At 41.5% G+C, this 17313-nt stretch overlaps 1 protein-coding gene and 1 pseudogene across 2 annotated transcripts in view; both read right to left on the reverse strand.

Annotated features, from left to right (window-relative positions):
- The window catches only part of HSD11B1 (hydroxysteroid 11-beta dehydrogenase 1), a 41828-nt gene extending 28673 nt beyond the window's left edge, over window positions 1-13155 (reverse strand). Inside the window, exon 1 of one of the 2 annotated variants that reach the window (XM_074321970.2) lies at window positions 13043-13155. Coding sequence is in view for 1 of the 2 variants with exons in the window: in XM_088801664.1 (XP_088657790.1) it covers window positions 7160-7289 (130 nt within the window). In the remaining variant the exon portion in view is untranslated. Of the gene's footprint in view, window positions 1-7159; window positions 7305-13042 lie in introns of those variants that run through there. The other variant, XM_088801664.1, reaches the window with a different exon arrangement.
- Window positions 733-900, reverse strand: LOC148756633 (U2 spliceosomal RNA; annotated as a pseudogene).
- Window positions 13156-17313: the final 4158 nt, after the last annotated feature.

Genomic DNA, 17313 nt, shown 5'->3' on the forward strand with positions numbered 1-17313 from the left:
AAAGCACGAAGCTATTAAACTGGGTCTTGTAAATGCTACAGAGGAACAAGAAACATGGAGAAGATGCTAGGAAGAGGAGCCCTGCTGCAGAAGTAAAAAGAACTAGCACCGTTGAAACAAAACTGGCCTGAAAAGCCTATGTCCAGCTGAAAATTGATTTGGTAACAATCAAAGGATCATAGAAGAGAAAACCCTAGTAATTTAGAATTTATCACAGAAATATAAAAATAACCACCTTGGTATGTCTGTAGCAAGAATTCGTAAGGAACAATCCTCAGAGAAAGAATTTAAGATATTAAGTTTTTCAACTTAAAACCCACAAACCAAACTATAAAAAATTACCCCATCACAGAGCAGATGTAGAATTCTGCAAATTACCAATAGAACCGAGAAAACCATTTAAATGTGATGCTAAGAATGGGTGCCAGAGCTTTGGAGGAGGAATATGGGTTGAGGGCACAGGTTGGGGGATTCACACAAGATTAAGACAAATCGAGTAATGACCCCAAGTACAGTATCTGGAAACATTCACTGAGTTTTCACTTCAGAGTCAGGGAAAATAATTTAAGACTCAGAGGAGATGAAATAATTTGTGAACAAAGGCTCACAGCTGTGAAGTTCACGTCAAGAACACTGGAGATTTGGGAACAGTTGAGGGTTAGATAGAACTCAAGGTTTGTGGAGGACAAAATAGAAAAAATATGTATAAAGAAAATTCAAGTGGAAAATTAGACGTGCTTTACAAATTGTCAGAACTGCAAGATAATATATGCATAATTTTGTAAAGAACTTTATGGGACCAAGATATGTTACAGACCAGACTCCATTTTCACCTCTAGAGAGAAGGAAATTTAAGTTTATTTTCTTCACTTGATCTTAGCCAAAAGGCCAAGAAGCGATAAGTTTATTTCCTTAATACTATACTATTAATAGCAGAATTATAGGAAACAATGAAAATTGCTTTAAAATATGATGCTGCTGAAATGATAGAAAGATGAACTGACTAGGGAAGTTTATTGTCTGACAAAAAAGAAAGAATTTGAAAGTGCACTACAGAAAACATAATTTAAAGAAAGCAAACATAAAAATGAGTAAGATAAATAGCAGGTGATAGAATGTAAAACCAGTGCATCAAGTATTGTTGATTACTGGCTGAATTAACATATAAAATCCAACATTGTGCTGCTTCAAAAGACATTGAAACATGGACACATTAAACACACACATACACGCACACACACACACACACACACACACACACAGATTAATAATTAGATGACCTAACAGCAATCATGCTCAGGATATAAGGATATAGAGAAAGCACCCAATAAAGTAATTTTCATGGAATTAGATGAAATAATTTTTAGTCAATAAAATGCATTAACGAGAAATGAGGACACTGTAATGGTAGATGACATATTGTCTTAGCAGTTCTCAAAATTTTTGGTCTCAGGATACCTTTACAATCTTAAAATTTATTGAGGATCTCAGAGAATTTTGCAAAGTTGGGTTTTAGTTATGGATGCTGATGGCACTAGAAATGAAGAAAGACTTTTTAAAACTCAAGAATCTGTAAGCAGACGTATATTATGCTTTGTCCTATATGTTTTTTTTTAAAAAAGAGGAAATAAGACTGTTTCACCTAGCATTTGTTTTGCGTCAAATTTCCCCCAATTAAGTTCTTTTCATGGCCACAGCAACGAAGCTAGCTGTTCATTCCTTCGTGCTGCCGCTCCTTTTTCTGAAATTAAATTTATTGGGGTGACATTGGTTAATAACATAATTTTCAGGTGTACAACATATTAATTTGACATCTGTATACTCTACTGCTTGCTTACCACTTGAAGTCTAATTTCATTCCATTACCAAATATTTGATCTCCATTACCCACTTTTTTTCTGCCCCCACCCCTTTCCCCTCTAGTAACCACCTGTTCGAATGGCCATTATTCAAAAGAAATAACAACTGTTGGTGAGTATGTGTAAAAAAGGAACCTCGTGAACTGTTGGTACAAATGTAAATTAGTGCGGCCACTATGGAAAACAGTATGGAAGTTCCTCAAAAAATTGAGTAGAGCTACCATATACCCACCAAGCCCTCTTCTGCATGCACCCCTCCTTTGTAATGCACAGACCATCTACATTTAAGAACAGGCTTTCAGTAAAACGCCATGACTACAACCTGGCAGTTTTCAAAACCCACATAGAATAGGTTCCCCTCAGCTGGGGGTGCACGTCAGAGGCCAGCCAGGCATTCATTCTCAGCAGATTAAACGGGGTCAAGGAAAAGCAACACGGTGAGAAGAGCACAGGGGTTGAATGGGAAAAGACTCTGAGGGATGGGCCAGATCTGGGAGGACAAACCGGTGATGGTACATATGAGTAGGAGCAGCCAGAGGGGAATTTGCATGTATTTGGCATAAAATATGGGTCTTGAGAGGAACGCCTGTCATTTCTGAGGCAGCAGCCACTGTAGCACTTTGCAAATTGTTTAGTAGCTTTGCTAAGAAAGTGGCCTCTTAGTTTTGAAAATGAATTCTGCCAGGGGACTAGTGGGCAGACGTCAGAGTAAAAGGTGAATGAACCATCTCTGTTGGGAGGTTCTGCCTTCCCTGGGAAAATAGCAACATGTTCAGGCAGGAAAGGACCTTAGCATACTATCAGAATGCATAAAATCCTCCCCTTCCCTTCGCCCCTCCCACCCCAATCCAGTTCCTCAGGTCTGATTTTTTTTTGAATTTATAAATCTGTGCCATGGCCATCAGAATCTGTTCCAGGTGTGGAGACAACTATTGTTTTATCTAATAGCATGGACTCCCGCCTCCCTGCCCCTCCTCCTTTTTTTCTCACTCCCCTGGGGAAGAAGTTCTCATTTATTAACCCTTCTGCATGACCCTACTCCTAATGGACAGACTTACTCATAGTTTCCAACTAATGGAACCTCAGATGTGGAAAAATGAACTAGAGATGGGATTCACCACCCTGTAGGTGCTGCCCTGTCCCCCCAGCCATCATCTGGTATGTAGTCTGTGGCCGGGGCCCTGGTGGGGCCGACCCTCTGGAGTCTTTGCCTGGGCCGAGGCTGCTGTGCCATCGTGATGTGCCTCTTGGGAAAGAACAAGTACCCTAGTGAGGCCCAGAGTGTGTCCTGCCCCTGCCCCTCAGTGGGGGTGTGGTACAGGCAACTCTGAACACGTTATAGTTGCGGTTTTTCAGGTTCTTTGGCCTTGCTCCCATGGATTTGCATCCAAGCATGGAGGAGAGATAGTGCCCACACACAGGAACTGAAAAAATTACTGCCTGCAAACTTAGGTGAAACATGGATGGCCCAAGGGAGCAGAAGGAGAGTCCCACGCGGCTGAGAGGTCTGACGCCAGCAAAGCCAGCACATAGTTTTGGCCACCCAGTGTTGTTTCCTGGTTGTTCAGCCCAGCTTTCAGGAAGCACATCACGATGGCACAGCAGCCTCAGCTGGGTGGGTTTCTTGGGGGTGCCTGCCAGTGACTTCAGCATTAGGGGGAAGCCATGTCCCTTTGGGGAGTAGAGCTGCCAGATTTAGCAAGTTTAGCAGATAGAAATACAGGACACCCAGTTAAATTTGAATTGCAGGTAAATAATGGATACATTTTTAAGAAATAAAAATATATATATTCTCTACTATTGCATGGGATATACTTACACTAAAACATTACCTGAAATTCAGATTTAACTGGGAGTCTTATGTTTTATCTAGCAATCCTAGAAGTGGCACAGAGCTTTGGGGACACTGGAAAACTGCGTTAGGTGTGGACAAAACATCCTTGACCATGGCTACTGATAGCAAAGGTGAGACCACCTCATCTACCCTCCCCACAATGGAGCCCAGCAGCCTGGCCACAGACAGCTCTCAAAAGGGCTCTAAGTAGGAAAGGAGAAAAAGAGTGCCAGAGGCTAGAAGGTGGCTGAGTGGAGATTTCATCTACTAACACTTTTTTAGTAATTACTGTGGGTCAGGTATTATGAATAAAAATAAGAAAAAAATGCTTTCCAAGCCCTAGGAGAAGACAGATGTGGAAATAAATGAAATCTATAAAGTGTTAGCAGTGCTGCAGTAGAAATCTCTGGCGGGGCCGTAAAGAAGGAAAGAGCCCATCCCACATGGGAGTTGGGCAAGTAGGAAAGGCTTCAGAGGCGAGGCTAACCTTGATCCATATTGAACAAGAACAGGAATACACCAGGCAAATGAGAAAGGGTAGGATGAGCACTGAGCTGGATTCCAGGAGTGTGTGGGGAGAAGAGAGGGTTGGTTTCTAGAACATTCTATGCAGAGGAGGCCATGTGAGGAAACAGAGGGAGGTATGAAAGAGAATGGTGTGTTTAGGAAACTGCAAACAATTCCAGAGAGCAGGATCACTGAATTTTAAAGGGTGGGATTCCATGGTGAGAAGTAAACTTGGAGAAGTAAGCAGCAACCACATCCTTGAGGGCCTTGAATATCTACTGCCGGAATCTGTCGTTTTGGCCATCTACTTTCAGTCATGAAGCCTTTGCACCCTGTGGTCTCTTCATCCCCCTCCCAGAACTCAGCCCATTCACTGACCTTTTGCATTCCCTCCCTGCCTTATGCTGGAAATTCTGGGTCCTCTGCACACCTCAGTCTCATCAACCCAGCCTCACTCCCTTCATCAACACTTCACTCTCCCTCTGTCTTCTCTGGGTGATTTCCCTCACTCTTATGGCTCCAGTCACTACCTTTATATTGCTGAGTCTTAAAAATCTCTACCTCCTGTGTAGCACTTGCCTCATAAGCTTCAGGCAACATCACCACCTGTTTACTCAACCTCTCCTTTTTAATGCCTCCTAAACTCCTCAAACTCAACATGCCCAAACTGGCCAGGTTATTTTTTTCCAGTCTAGTTACATACCAGAAAAGTATCTCATGGTAAGTGTATCATTCAATGGTTTTTAGTAAATTTCCAGAGTTGGGAGACCATCACCACAATCCAATTTTAGAACATTTCTATCACTCCCTCTTACCCATTTACAATTACTCTCTGGTTCCATTTCAAGCTCCAGGCAACCAATAATCTACTTTCTGTCTTTCGTATTAGCAGAATGACATAACATATGATCCTTTGTGTCTGACTTCATTGACTTTAGCATGATGTCTTTGAGGTTCATCTATATTGTAGCATGTATCAGTGCTTTGTTTCTTTTCATTGCCAAATCATATTCCAGTGTATGGCTCTACCACATCCTGTGTACCCGTTCACCAATTCACAGACATTTGGAGTTTCACACTTTTTGGCTAGTGTGGCTAGCACAGCTATAAACATCGGTGTGGAAGTCTTCGTCTAGACATTGTTTCATTTCTCGTGGTATATACCCGGGAGTGCATTGCTGGGTTGTGCGGTAAATTTATATTTAACTTTTTAAGAAACTGCTAAACTGTTTGCCAGGGGCGTTCTTATTTTTATTCACCGTCTCCTAGTGATCTCTATTTCAATCAATGGCTTCACCATCCATCCAATTAATAGCCAGAATCTTGGCGGTCGTTTACTCCTCCCTCTCCACATCCCCACAAGTGCAGTCGGTTGTCCTTCCTAAGTCTCTCGAGAACCATCTCCCAATCTTCACCCTCTCTATGATGATCGCACCTCAGGCTACTGCTATTTTCTGCTTCAGTAACCTGCTCACTCTTCTCTCTCCCTATGTCACCTTCTGCAGTCCATTTATTTAAAAAAAGGTTGTGAAGCATTTGACATGCACAAAAAAATATGAAACCATTAGTAATTTATGAGGCATAATAACTAGGTGAAATCTTATGGGTTTACCGTTCACCTTAAGACCTGACCGTTGCCAACACTGTGGAAGCACCATGTGGGCTCCACTCCGTCTAATTCTTCTTTAGTGGATCTTTATTATTCTTAGGATAAAGTCCAAACTCACTATTTCAGCTTTACAAGTTCTTCATAAGTTTTGAAATCCTTTCCCAGGAACCTCACCACCCCTACCCCCACTCCTTCTTATCCTTCAGGTTCTACCCTTCAAAGTCACCTCACCTGGTCTGGCTGCCCCCAAACACTGGGCATTTGTCTTCCCATAGCGCCCATCAGTTGGTATTCATAGCTGCTCACTTGTCTGTTTCTCCCATTACACACGGCTCTGGGAGGGCAGAGGCCTGCTCTACCTTGTCAGTGTCTCTCCAGGGCTTAGCGTGGTGCTTAGTATACAGTAGGTGCTCAGAAAGCATTTTTTGTGTTTAATGGAAAGTGATTCTTATAGAATCAGATAAAGATGTCTGGTGTGGATCTGGAGCTCAGGGGAAAGGTCTAGGCTAGAGGTACAGATTCGGGGGAATTAAATCATTTCAGTTAAAGCTGGGGCCACAGGAGTAAGATGAGGCTGCTAGGGAGAGGCTGGAGGGTACGGGGGACAACACCTCTCTGACATTTCTGGGTCAGGCGGAAGGGGAGAACGAACGGGAAGCAGAGAGCGGGGGGACCTCAGAGACAGGGAACCTCAGGAGCGAGGGTGGAGGGTGTGTGTGTCTCGATGAGATGGGAGAGGTCACAGCTTTGAAGCTCCTGAGAGGCCCAGGAGGATGAGAAGAGACAAGAATTACTGGAGAGACCTGTGCCAGAAAGTTCTGAAGACGCTCACGCTGGATGCTGTGGCTTGAAGAGTGAGGGGACACGAGGAAATAATGTTCAGTGTGGGCTTGGGGGAATGTTCTGAGGAGCTTGAAAAGCATGGAAATCTGAAGGAGGGTTTTGAGTTTTACAGTAGCAAGGAGTTAAGTTTTCATGCAAATATTTCTGAGCATTTTCTCTGTGCCAGACACCGAACCAGGCTGAGCATGTTTTCAGCTTGTGGGAAAAATCCACTAGAGTCCACAGACAGAATCTGGAGGGGCATGATTTATGGGGTCTCATGATGTGGCACTTGGCTCCAGAAGAGGATGGAGGAAGTGAAGTGAGGGTGGATATTGAACCCATGTCTTCTGCTTCCAAATTCAGTGAGCTTTTTAATGTAACGTGTATCATTTTTTAATTTTTGAGAAGTAGATGGATGTGGCTACCTTATCCACTCATCTCTCTTGGGAGAAGCGGACGAAGAAGAAGATGGGGAATAAAACTCCTTAAGGTCTGCTTTTCCTCAGGCTTGACTGCAATCTGTACCTTTCATTCTCATTTCTGCCTCGTCCCGTTCCCTCCGGATCTTTATATACCGGTATTCACACCTATAAGGCAAATAAGTCATTCCCAGGTTGGCTGAATTTTCCGTTTTCTGTCTGCTGGGAGGGGTCATGAAGTTTGAGGGCTTGGAAACAGCCGATGAAAAGGACCTAATAGGAACGGAAGGAGAATTTCTAGGTTTAGGATACTGAGTTTTAACAGGCTTCTGCCAGCAGAGGGAGCCCCAGGGTCGGGAGAGAAAGTTCAGACTGCTGGGATTAAAAATCGCCAGGATGGGGACGTTTTTTCTGGCCATGTTTTCAGCCGTCCAGAGGGATTTATGGGTTAAATTCAGATAAAAGAGGATGAAAGAGGGAGGAAGGGAGGAAGATAGACTCACAACACACTGACATATGCACAGAAACAGTTCACTCCACACAAATCACCTATAATCCCCTCCCCACCCATCTTTACCAGCACAATTTCTGCTCTAGTTCAGTGGTTCCTAAACCTTGCTGTGCCCCTGAATCATGGGGGCGGTGGGGTGGGAGGTGGCAGATTCCCAGGCCCCACCAAGCCCTGTTAAATCAGAACCATCAAGGGAGGGACCCAGGAATCTGAATTTTTACAGAGCTCCCCAGGCGATTCTGAAGTAAACTGTGGACACACAGACTGGAGAACTGCTCTAGGTAACTAGGTAAATACTTTAACTACAGCTTGTTTGAGATTTAATTGAATGGCTCTGGGCATCAACATGTCGACTGGTAGAATGTAATCCATGGGAGACCACTGTTAAGATCGAACCATTATCTCTCTTTTTTTAAAAAAAGTAATTTTAATATTTATCAATGTAATACATGAGGAGGGTTGAGAAAGTGACATGGTTCCAAAGGCTTTTCATGAATAACAGCGGCCCTTGCTCCTTCCTCCTCCATACTCTAGTCTCATTCAGAGGTGTCGCCTTTTGAAAATCTTATTTTTTTTCCTCTGTGAGTCAACCCCATATTTTTAAACAATATGCTTTTATTGCTATTTGTTGATTTTGCTTTTAGAAATTATTTGTTGGGGAGGGCGGAGGGCTTAGTTAGAGCGCGAGCTCTGAGCAACAGGGTTGCTGGTTCGATTCTCACATGGGCCAGTGAGCTGCGCCCTCCACAACTAGATTAAAGGAGAGCGACTTGGAGCTGATGGGCCCTGGAGAAACACACTGTCCCCCAATATTCCCAATAAAATTTATTTTTAAAAAATTATTTATTGATTTCCTAATAAGAAGTATTAGGATTTTGCTTTTTTTTTTTTTTTTTGCAATACAGACCAACACTCATTTCCTGTCTCCTAGAGTCCTAATACTATTATTTCACAATTTTTAATTAAATCAGTCGTCAGTGTTCATATTATTATGACTAATTGTTTACAGCTCGTCAATGTCATGTATTATGATTGCATTTCTTTTCTTCTGTTCCTACCCTCCCTCCGAACCCCTGAGTTTACAATCACATTTTTGTTTTATGGATTACTTAGTTGTCCATGTTCTACAAATCCTCTGACAAGAGCTAGAAAACTCAAGTTAGTTGGTCAAATTAATTGGGTAAGTCCATCTGTTTTTTTCCTTGGAGATCCCCCTCTTGGCGCCCCCAGGCCTCCTGTTGCAATCTGGATTAGGACTTGATAGCTGGTAGCTCGGCTGTCCCTTTGCCATCCACATGGGAACTCCAACTTCTCTCTTTCTTGGTTGACTTCTCACGAATGGTAAGGAAATTTTTTGAGACCTTGGGTTCAGGACTGCTATTTTACATTTAACATCTTTACGTGGGCATTAATCCATCAGACCATGGCCACATAAATCCCAGGGTAGCAGCTCTGCCTGCTTGCCCTTATTATACCGTCTATTGAGTCCTGGTTTGTCTAGGTAAGGTTTTCTAGATCGGAGATTTTTTTCTCATGGAATTGGAAAACATTGCCATGTTGCCTTTTGGTTTCCAGCATCTACTGTTGATCCTGAGAAGTCCAGTTGCTGCCTGGATTCCTGGTCTTTGGTTTGGGAACTGGTTTGCTTCTTTCTAGAGCTTTTGGGATCCTTTTATTCCTGGGGTTCTAACATTTACAGCCTTATGTACTTTGGGGAGAGGTTTTTTTCTTTCTTTCTTTTATTGTGTGGAGCACCTACTGGGTCCTTTCGATATAAAAATGCAAATCTTTCATTATGGGAAATTTTGGAGAAATTATGTTTTTGGTTAATGTAGTCCCCTCCATTTTCTCTGTGCTTTCTTTTTGGTATTCTTATTAGAAGATATCAGAGTTCCTGGATGGACCCTGTAAGTTTCTTACTGTTTTTGTCCTATGTTTTCTTTCTTTCCCTTTTTGTCCTGCTTTCTGGAACATTTTGTCAATTATATCTTCCAGTGCTTCATTTTAACTTTTAAATTTCTCGTTGTATTCTTATTTTGAAAAGCTCTTTCTTGTTCTTTACTACTGTTTTAACACATTGGTTTCCTGGTCTTCATTCATGGATGAAGAGTCTTCCCTTATCTCTGGGGGAACGTCGATGTCATCATGGCTGTTGTGATTAACGATTTCTTCTGTTGTCTCAATTACTTATTTTGGAGTCTCCATCTTAAATGTCAGAGGCTTTCATTCCATGATTGGTGATCCTTGGGGTCCATTCCTTGGCTGTTGGAAGCTTTGTGTGTGAGGGCAGGGCTTGTTAATTGTTGAACTCTACTGTAGGACAATCCAGAGGACACTGGACACTTTCCTTGGGGGGCCCCAAATACCAGTGACTTAGGTTTGTTTTTTCCTTTGGTTGGATACTTTCTACACAGGAATCCTTAACTTTTCTGCCTAGTGTGGGCTGGAGTAGGGTGAATGGAGAGGGATACAAGCCAGGCTGTTGGTGTTCTGGGAGCTTAGCCAGGGTAAAGGGCTGGGGAATCTCAGCTTTCAGGATGGAGTCACTCTCTAATCCTTCTGTTTCTAGCTCCATGCCTAACCACACCCTCCGCTGTGCCTGATGTCCTTAAATCTGCTACCTCTTTGGCCAGTTTCTCCAGATAATAAACTTCCCTTCTTCAGTTGGAGGGCAAGAGAGGGGATCTGGAATGTCTCCTGTTTTTGCCCCCGTCTCTCCCTGTATGTTCTGAGATTCCTGATGCTCTGATCCCTGAGACTCTCCTGGGCTCTGTGGCTTCTTGTTGGCTTCCTGTTATGGACACTTGGGCTTCAGCAGTGTCCAGTTTGCTAAGTCACTTATCACTTGTCCATTTGCTTTCCATCTTCCGAAAGGGTATTGACACCTCTCATCTGCTATTGTCTCAATTCCAGTTCTCTTTGTATTTGTGGCTTAAAGCCATGTAAATTCTCCTACTGTGATTAGTGCATTTTTTAAGGAAATAGAAATTAGTACGTTTGTTCAAATGCCACGTTTAACCCTTTGATAGCTCTTTCGAGTAGACTGTCAGGCTTGAAACGAGGGAAAGCTTATAATAGTGACATCTTCTATTTCTCAAGTTACCCAGAAGTCAAGAGTGTGGACATGAAACTTTTTATTAAATCATTTTAATGGTAGAAAACGAAGGAAAATATTTCATTTGTTATTCATCCATTTATTCCAAACATTTATTGAGCATGAACTAACAAATGACCCAACTGTGCTAGGTGCCAGAATATAAAAGCTGAGCAATATTTGGTGTCTTCCTTCTTCAAGGAGATTGTAATTAAGTAAAAGGAAGGTAGGTGGGCAAGTAAATGAAAAGTCACAATAGCAGAATAGTATATTATAACTAGTGTGTGTATAAGATGCTACAGGAGTACAGAACAGGCCACCCAAATCAGCCCAGTGTGTCAGTGGGGGAAGACTTCTGAGAAGAGGTGGTCCGGGAGTTAAGTTTTGAAGGATAAGTACAAGTTATGGAGATGAAGTTGGGGGAAAAGCATTCTAAGTAGAGGGAACTGCACACATTCAGGCAAGGGGTCTAGAAATAGCATGACATGTCAGAAGAACCTCAAGGAGGTTGAAATGGCTGGAACAAGGGTCCATGTTGGGGAGTGGCCTGAGTAAGAGTTTAATGGTCATTAAACTATAAATATCCATGTCAGTCCAGAGCATAATCCTGAGCCTGCTAATGAGAGATGCAGAAATAATACTATGCTATTCCCTCTGAATTTGAGCAAATTCAAACAATGGTATTTGTAAAATGGGGATGCTATGGGATTATATAAAGGATATAAAATGCTGGATTAATGGTAGGAATGTAAAATATTCGAATTCTCTCATGACAAACCTACCTTAAATCCTTCTTTTATAATCTCTAGTCCCCTGACAGTCATAAAAAGATTCTGGAAAAACTTAACTATTAGGCAAATCTTTTCCTTCTTTCCATCTCTGCCAGGCAAGGATTAGTTGAGCATCTTTTAATGGAATATTTTATTTAATCACCAGATGCAGTGTTTATGAGTCCTGGGGCGTCTGGGGCACCTTCCTGTAAAGTTTGGGTTATTACTTGAAAGGCTCCTGGGTGGGACCAAGAGAATTGAGTTCCATTCTCCCCTCCACTACTGACATATATGTGACCTCAGGCAAGGCCCTTCCCCTGTCTTGGCTTTAATTCCCTCACCTGGCAAACAAGAGGAATGAAATTAGATTAACTTTAATATTTGTACCAGCTCAGAAATTGGATGCAGGGAGCTTTTAGCTGTACTGAAATTAGTATAAAGAGCAAGCTTGGATTTTTGGATTTTATTTTCACATCATGCTAACAGGGGAAAAGCAATTCCTTTCAAATCTTGGCAAGCCAGCGGAGTGAGATTCTTCCATCTCTCAGTACCTCTCCCACCCTCCTTTCAGCTTCCGACTTTGATTTACTCACACAAACCCCAAAGAGAAATACTGGCACCAAAAAACCCCCACAAAAAACCCCAAATAAACAACACACTTCAAACGTGTCCCTCTGGATTGTTTAGCTCTGTTGGAAAAGTTGGGGGAGCAGGACTCTTAAAAGCCAACTGCTGTGAAAACATCACCATCGTCTATAGACGCTTTCCAAAGCATGACTCTAGCTATTTTAATCCCTCCAAGTGACGGGATCAGTAAACCACAAACTTTTGGATGATACTGTCTATTGATGGCAAGTGAGGGTTTGGGTAAATGGTGGGGGTGGGGAATGGCATTTCCTGTTCCTGTCAGGGTTTCTCTAACTGACCTGAAAGAAGTGCCTTTGAAGGCTCTCTGAACAGGCCCTTTTAAAGCTCAGAGGGTCAGTATCCTGAGCAGCCAGGCTGGACTGGGATTAAAGGTGAACAGCACATGAAGAATTTTGATTGACAACTTTAGGCCTCCCTTGGTCCATTGAACAAGATTTCTTGAAATAAAATGAGCCTTTCTCAAAGCTCCAGACTTCAATATTAATAATATTAAACTAGCTGATGATTGGATGCAAAATGCAGATATCAGCACTCTTAGCAATTCCTAAGATACAGCCTGGTGTTTGTGCTCTGTCATCCGTTTAAAGCCAATTTTTAAAAATGCTTACAAACTGCAGTCTTTGTATGATATCAACAGAACATGCAGACATTTTTAAGACTATTTTTGCAACTTTTTGTTCAACTTAACTTTCTGTCCCAAAATGATCAGAATGCTCTCATTGCCAGTAACAGACATTTGGTTCCATCTGCGTCTTATCATATCTTCCCTCCTACATATTTTGTAACTCATTGGGCATTTCTTTTTTTGACCAGCATTTGACATTGAATCTCCCTTCAGTCCAGCTCTCTCGTTTATTCTAGTAGATGCATTATTTCAACAGCGGTTTTTTTGAGGACCTACTGTGAACTAGGATCTGACACAAATGGCGATGCTATTATATATAATGTGATTTTAAAAAGTCTTACCTTGAGATTTCAACCAAATTTGACTTCTTTTTATTGATTGCCTTTTTCCTTTTGCTTCTTGTCTCCCTCTCCCTCCTCCTCTGCTTTCCCTTCTGTTTCATTTCTCTCTTCCTCTGCGGTTTCCCACTCTTTGGGGAGGGGCGGGATTTCCTGCTCAGAAGTTGGTTGGTTTCTGGGAGGAGTCAGAAGACCTGATTCGAGACTGGAAGCAGCTGGTCTGCCACCTGATACAAGGAGGTGAAACCCACCCCAAGGAAGAAGGCCCTACGCTAGGACCAAGCTTGCAGCCGGGAGGCACCGGGAGAGGAGCCCCAAAAGGCAGCCAGAGTGGCCCAATCCTGGGTGGCAGCCATCAGCGTTCCCCAAAGGACAGAGAACCTCCTGAGGCAGTCCAGGACCTGGATGATTGGAAGTGGCGCTGGTTGCCCTGGAGACTGATTTAATACTATTGTTAGCTCTAAATATGCCACAGTCACACCAGGCAGAACCCCTGTCCCACCCTTAGCTCTCAGATTCCTGGCTTTGCCTCAAAGGAAAGTACTGAAATGAGAACTGGGTTTGGGCAGATTTTCATTCTGCACGAGAAGAGACTCTAGTGATCCAATGTACCTGTGAGGCCTGTGTGTCTACACGTTTCTCAATTATAAGCTGTTTAGGGAATTACCTATATAACTTATAAACCATTATGTGACCACATGAGCAGGAATGTGGAGTGGTAGAGGGGAGACAGGAGCCTGTGATGGGATCCAGATGGGGTAGGGGCTCCAGGTGTAAGGACAATAACTCCAGCCTGATTCACACCAATTAATGATGGAGGTCACTTTCTTCATCCATTTATGTATTCACTTTTTAAAAAAAATTTATTGGGGAACAATGTGTTTCTCCAGGGCCCATCAGCTCCAAGTCGTTGTCCTTCAATCTAGTCGTGGAGGGTGCAGCTCAGCTCCAAGTCCAGTCGCCGTTTTCAATCTTTAGTTGAAGGGGGTGCAGCCCACCATCCCATGCGGGAATAGAACCATCAACCCTGTTGTTCAGAGCTCTCGTTCTAACCAACTGAGCCATCCGGCTGCCCCTGTATTCACTTTTCAACAATGTTTACTGAGAGTGATGAGTCAAACTAGACAGCTGCCCTGATGGAGAGTATAATTGCTATGGCCACATACTGGTCTCTCTGAGATTTGGGGACATCAATTTAGGAAGGACTGGAATTGTTGGGTGCTAATGTTTCCTTTGGAGCAGCATCATTGGACAGATTTTCGATAGTCATCTTTCTGTTTGTTAGCTGTAAAGGGACATTGGTTCTTACAATGACTCTTCTGCTTGTAATAGCTACAAGTATCCTTACCTATGGGCTCCCAGTTCTTAGAGGATAGAAGACCTTTTAGTCTTGTTTTTCTTTCAGGAGCCAGGTTTTTGTTCTTGTTTGTTTGTTTGTTTTAATCTAGAGACCCATAATTTGTATTGATTTCTAGCTTATTTACTTTCTGAGGCTCTCTGAAAATGTCTACCCACAGTGAATATTTTCTAAACTGCTAGGTTTGGATTTCAATTAATTTTTTTCTCATTAAATCTCCTAATTCATATTTGAGCCCATTAGAAGAAAAACTATTGGGTCTATGCTAGAATACTCCTTGAAAGTTCCCTGAAGTCTGTTTTCATTTTTATTTAGTTTATAATTTTGAATCTTTGTCCAGTGTATCTTTAAAAGAAAGTCTTCTAGAATTGTCTTTTGTACTGTATTTTTTATTTTTTTCTTTCTATCTAAGGAACCTTTTTCTTCATTTTACACAGATGAGTTATTTAAAAATTTCCTTTCTTACCCTGCTGCTTTTAAATATTTTTCTCCAGCTGAAACACTAACACCTTAACTAGTTGGTCCAGATCTGTAGTTCAGGACATTAAGTACCTAATAAAATCTTGAATTGTGTAACGGATTTCTGCCTCGCTTCCTGAGGTTTAGGAAAATCCTTAATTATGACTCTTAATATGGCTCTAGACCAGGGTTTAAACTTAACTTCTTTTTTTAAAAAATTTCAATTTATTTAAACTAAGACGAAACAAAAAACAGTTTGGTATACCCAACTTCTTTAGGGCTGCCTTGTGATTTAGCAATTTTGCAGTGTAACTTCTTTTTTTCCCCAGAGAAAACACTGAAAAAATGGTGGCTTATATAGAAGGTCAGGTAAAGATGAGTGGAAAGAGAGAAATGAAATGAGGATGGGTTTCAGAAGGTGTCAGAGTCTTTGAAAGAGACCATGCTGGAGTTAGAATTTTGTTTGTTTAACCTCAGTGTACTAATTAAAGAAGCCAACTATTGACTCTAGATTTCTGGGGTTCCTCTTAAATGAATTAATTTATTGATTTTGACATGTCAGAAGTTCTCTATGATGGTATTGTTATTCTAACTCAAAGTTTTTGCTCTTTATCAAAGTAAGCACAAGAGTTAGGATTACTGTACAGCTCTATATGGAAAGCAGGAGTTCTTCCAAGAGGAAGTTGTGGTTTTGACATACAAGAACCCAAGAGAGACAAAAGAGCCTATTTAGGAAGTATGTGTGCCTGCAGATGGTATCTTGGGGTTCCCTTTCTAAGCAAAGGTTAGAAAAGGGCCATGCACTCAATGACCTGACAATCTTTGACCCCAGAATACAGACTAAAAGTGACCTTTCACACATTGCGAAGACAGAGAGTGCCCTCGTGTAGGGAACCTAAAGCTAAGTTTGACCAATTACTTTTCTTGAATTGGTTACCAGTTGAATGGACCTTCAACTGTTATCCCTTAGGACCAGCTTGGATTAGATTGGCGACCTATTGGGCCATTCCATATGAAACACTCCATTATTTATATCTCAGAAATAAGGTGTTCCAGAACAAAGAAAGAACACATAAAATAAGACTTTATAATATAGACAAACAAAAGCAAAAGCAAAGTGAGCACCAGAGGACTGAACAGTTTAATGGCAAAAATAGTTATCTAATGGTACACCTCTAAAACAAAAAGGTTTGATGAATTTATACGGACCTATGTCTAATTATGCAAAGGTCTAATAACCTTATGTAAAGGTCTAGGTATAATTATTTACCAGAATGTACATCTGTACACTAAAATTTCTAATTACTTTATACAAAGATTGAGGTCTAATGGTTTTATACAAAGACCTGCTTGGTTATAAATCATGGAAGTGATGAGAACTCAGTGAAACTAATTGAATTCAGACTACTATTGACCCTGATTTATCTGGCAACAGATTGAAGGACAAATAGAGTTTGGGCCCAAGGAGCCAAGTACATACGCTTGTTGGTTTTGGGGAAGCATGAAGTTCAGGAAATGGTGTACTTTCCCAGACGTAAGTAGGCTGATGTCATCTATAGAAGCATATTTATTTGTTGATTGGCTGGCACTCTGAAATGTATTTATAGGGTGAATCAGATCCTGGTTAGCTGACCCTCAGAAGTGAGGGGCTATCGCTGATTGGTTTGGCACATAAAAATGCGTGAACTGAGGCGAGTTGTCATTGATTGAGCCAATTGGTTTATACCTGGTTCTGGGTACCATGATTATAGAACAATCAAACTTTTCCCAAGAACTTTTTAATATTCCCACAGTTGGTATCTACTATTTGTTTTTACCAGAACACAGTGCAAATTGGTAACTGATATAACACATAATAATATATTTATTCATATTCATGGATCAGACTTTTGTGGTGTTTTGTACAGAGCGAAGTAGACTAATAAGTGTTTCATTCTGACCAAGTTTGAGAACCATTAGGTTCACCCACTAGGTTAGGGTATTTTCTAAGAGGCAAGAGTATTAGTTAGATAAACTTAGGCAGGAAATGGTTTATTTTTGGAATTAAATTTATTACTTTTAATAGTCATCCATTAAGAAGGAAAATATTTGTCAACATGCTGAGATAAAGAACAAAGGCATTAGAAATATAGAGAAGAGAGGGTGGGTTCTAGAGAAATAGGCTGGAGTGGGAAATATATTCCCTATTTGGTGGTTGTACTAAACAGAATCTTAGCATCTTATAATTGGATGGGACCACAGGGGTCATAAGACTAACATGCTTCCAAGTTCAGAGATTTCCTCTCCATTTTATACCATCCCTGGCAGATGAGATCCAACCTCTGCCAGGGCGCTCTTAGTAATGGGGTGCTTACTATACATCACAAAGTAACTCATTATGTTTTGAAATACTCTCATTTCTTAACGACCTAAGATCTGCTTCCTTGTATTCCTACTAGCTAGTCTTAGTTCTGCACTT

Source organism: Rhinolophus sinicus, chromosome 11 (genome assembly GCF_057876585.1).
Source record: "Rhinolophus sinicus isolate RSI-liver-muscle chromosome 11, RSI-T2T, whole genome shotgun sequence".
In the NCBI taxonomy this organism is placed as follows: domain Eukaryota; kingdom Metazoa; phylum Chordata; class Mammalia; order Chiroptera; family Rhinolophidae; genus Rhinolophus; species Rhinolophus sinicus.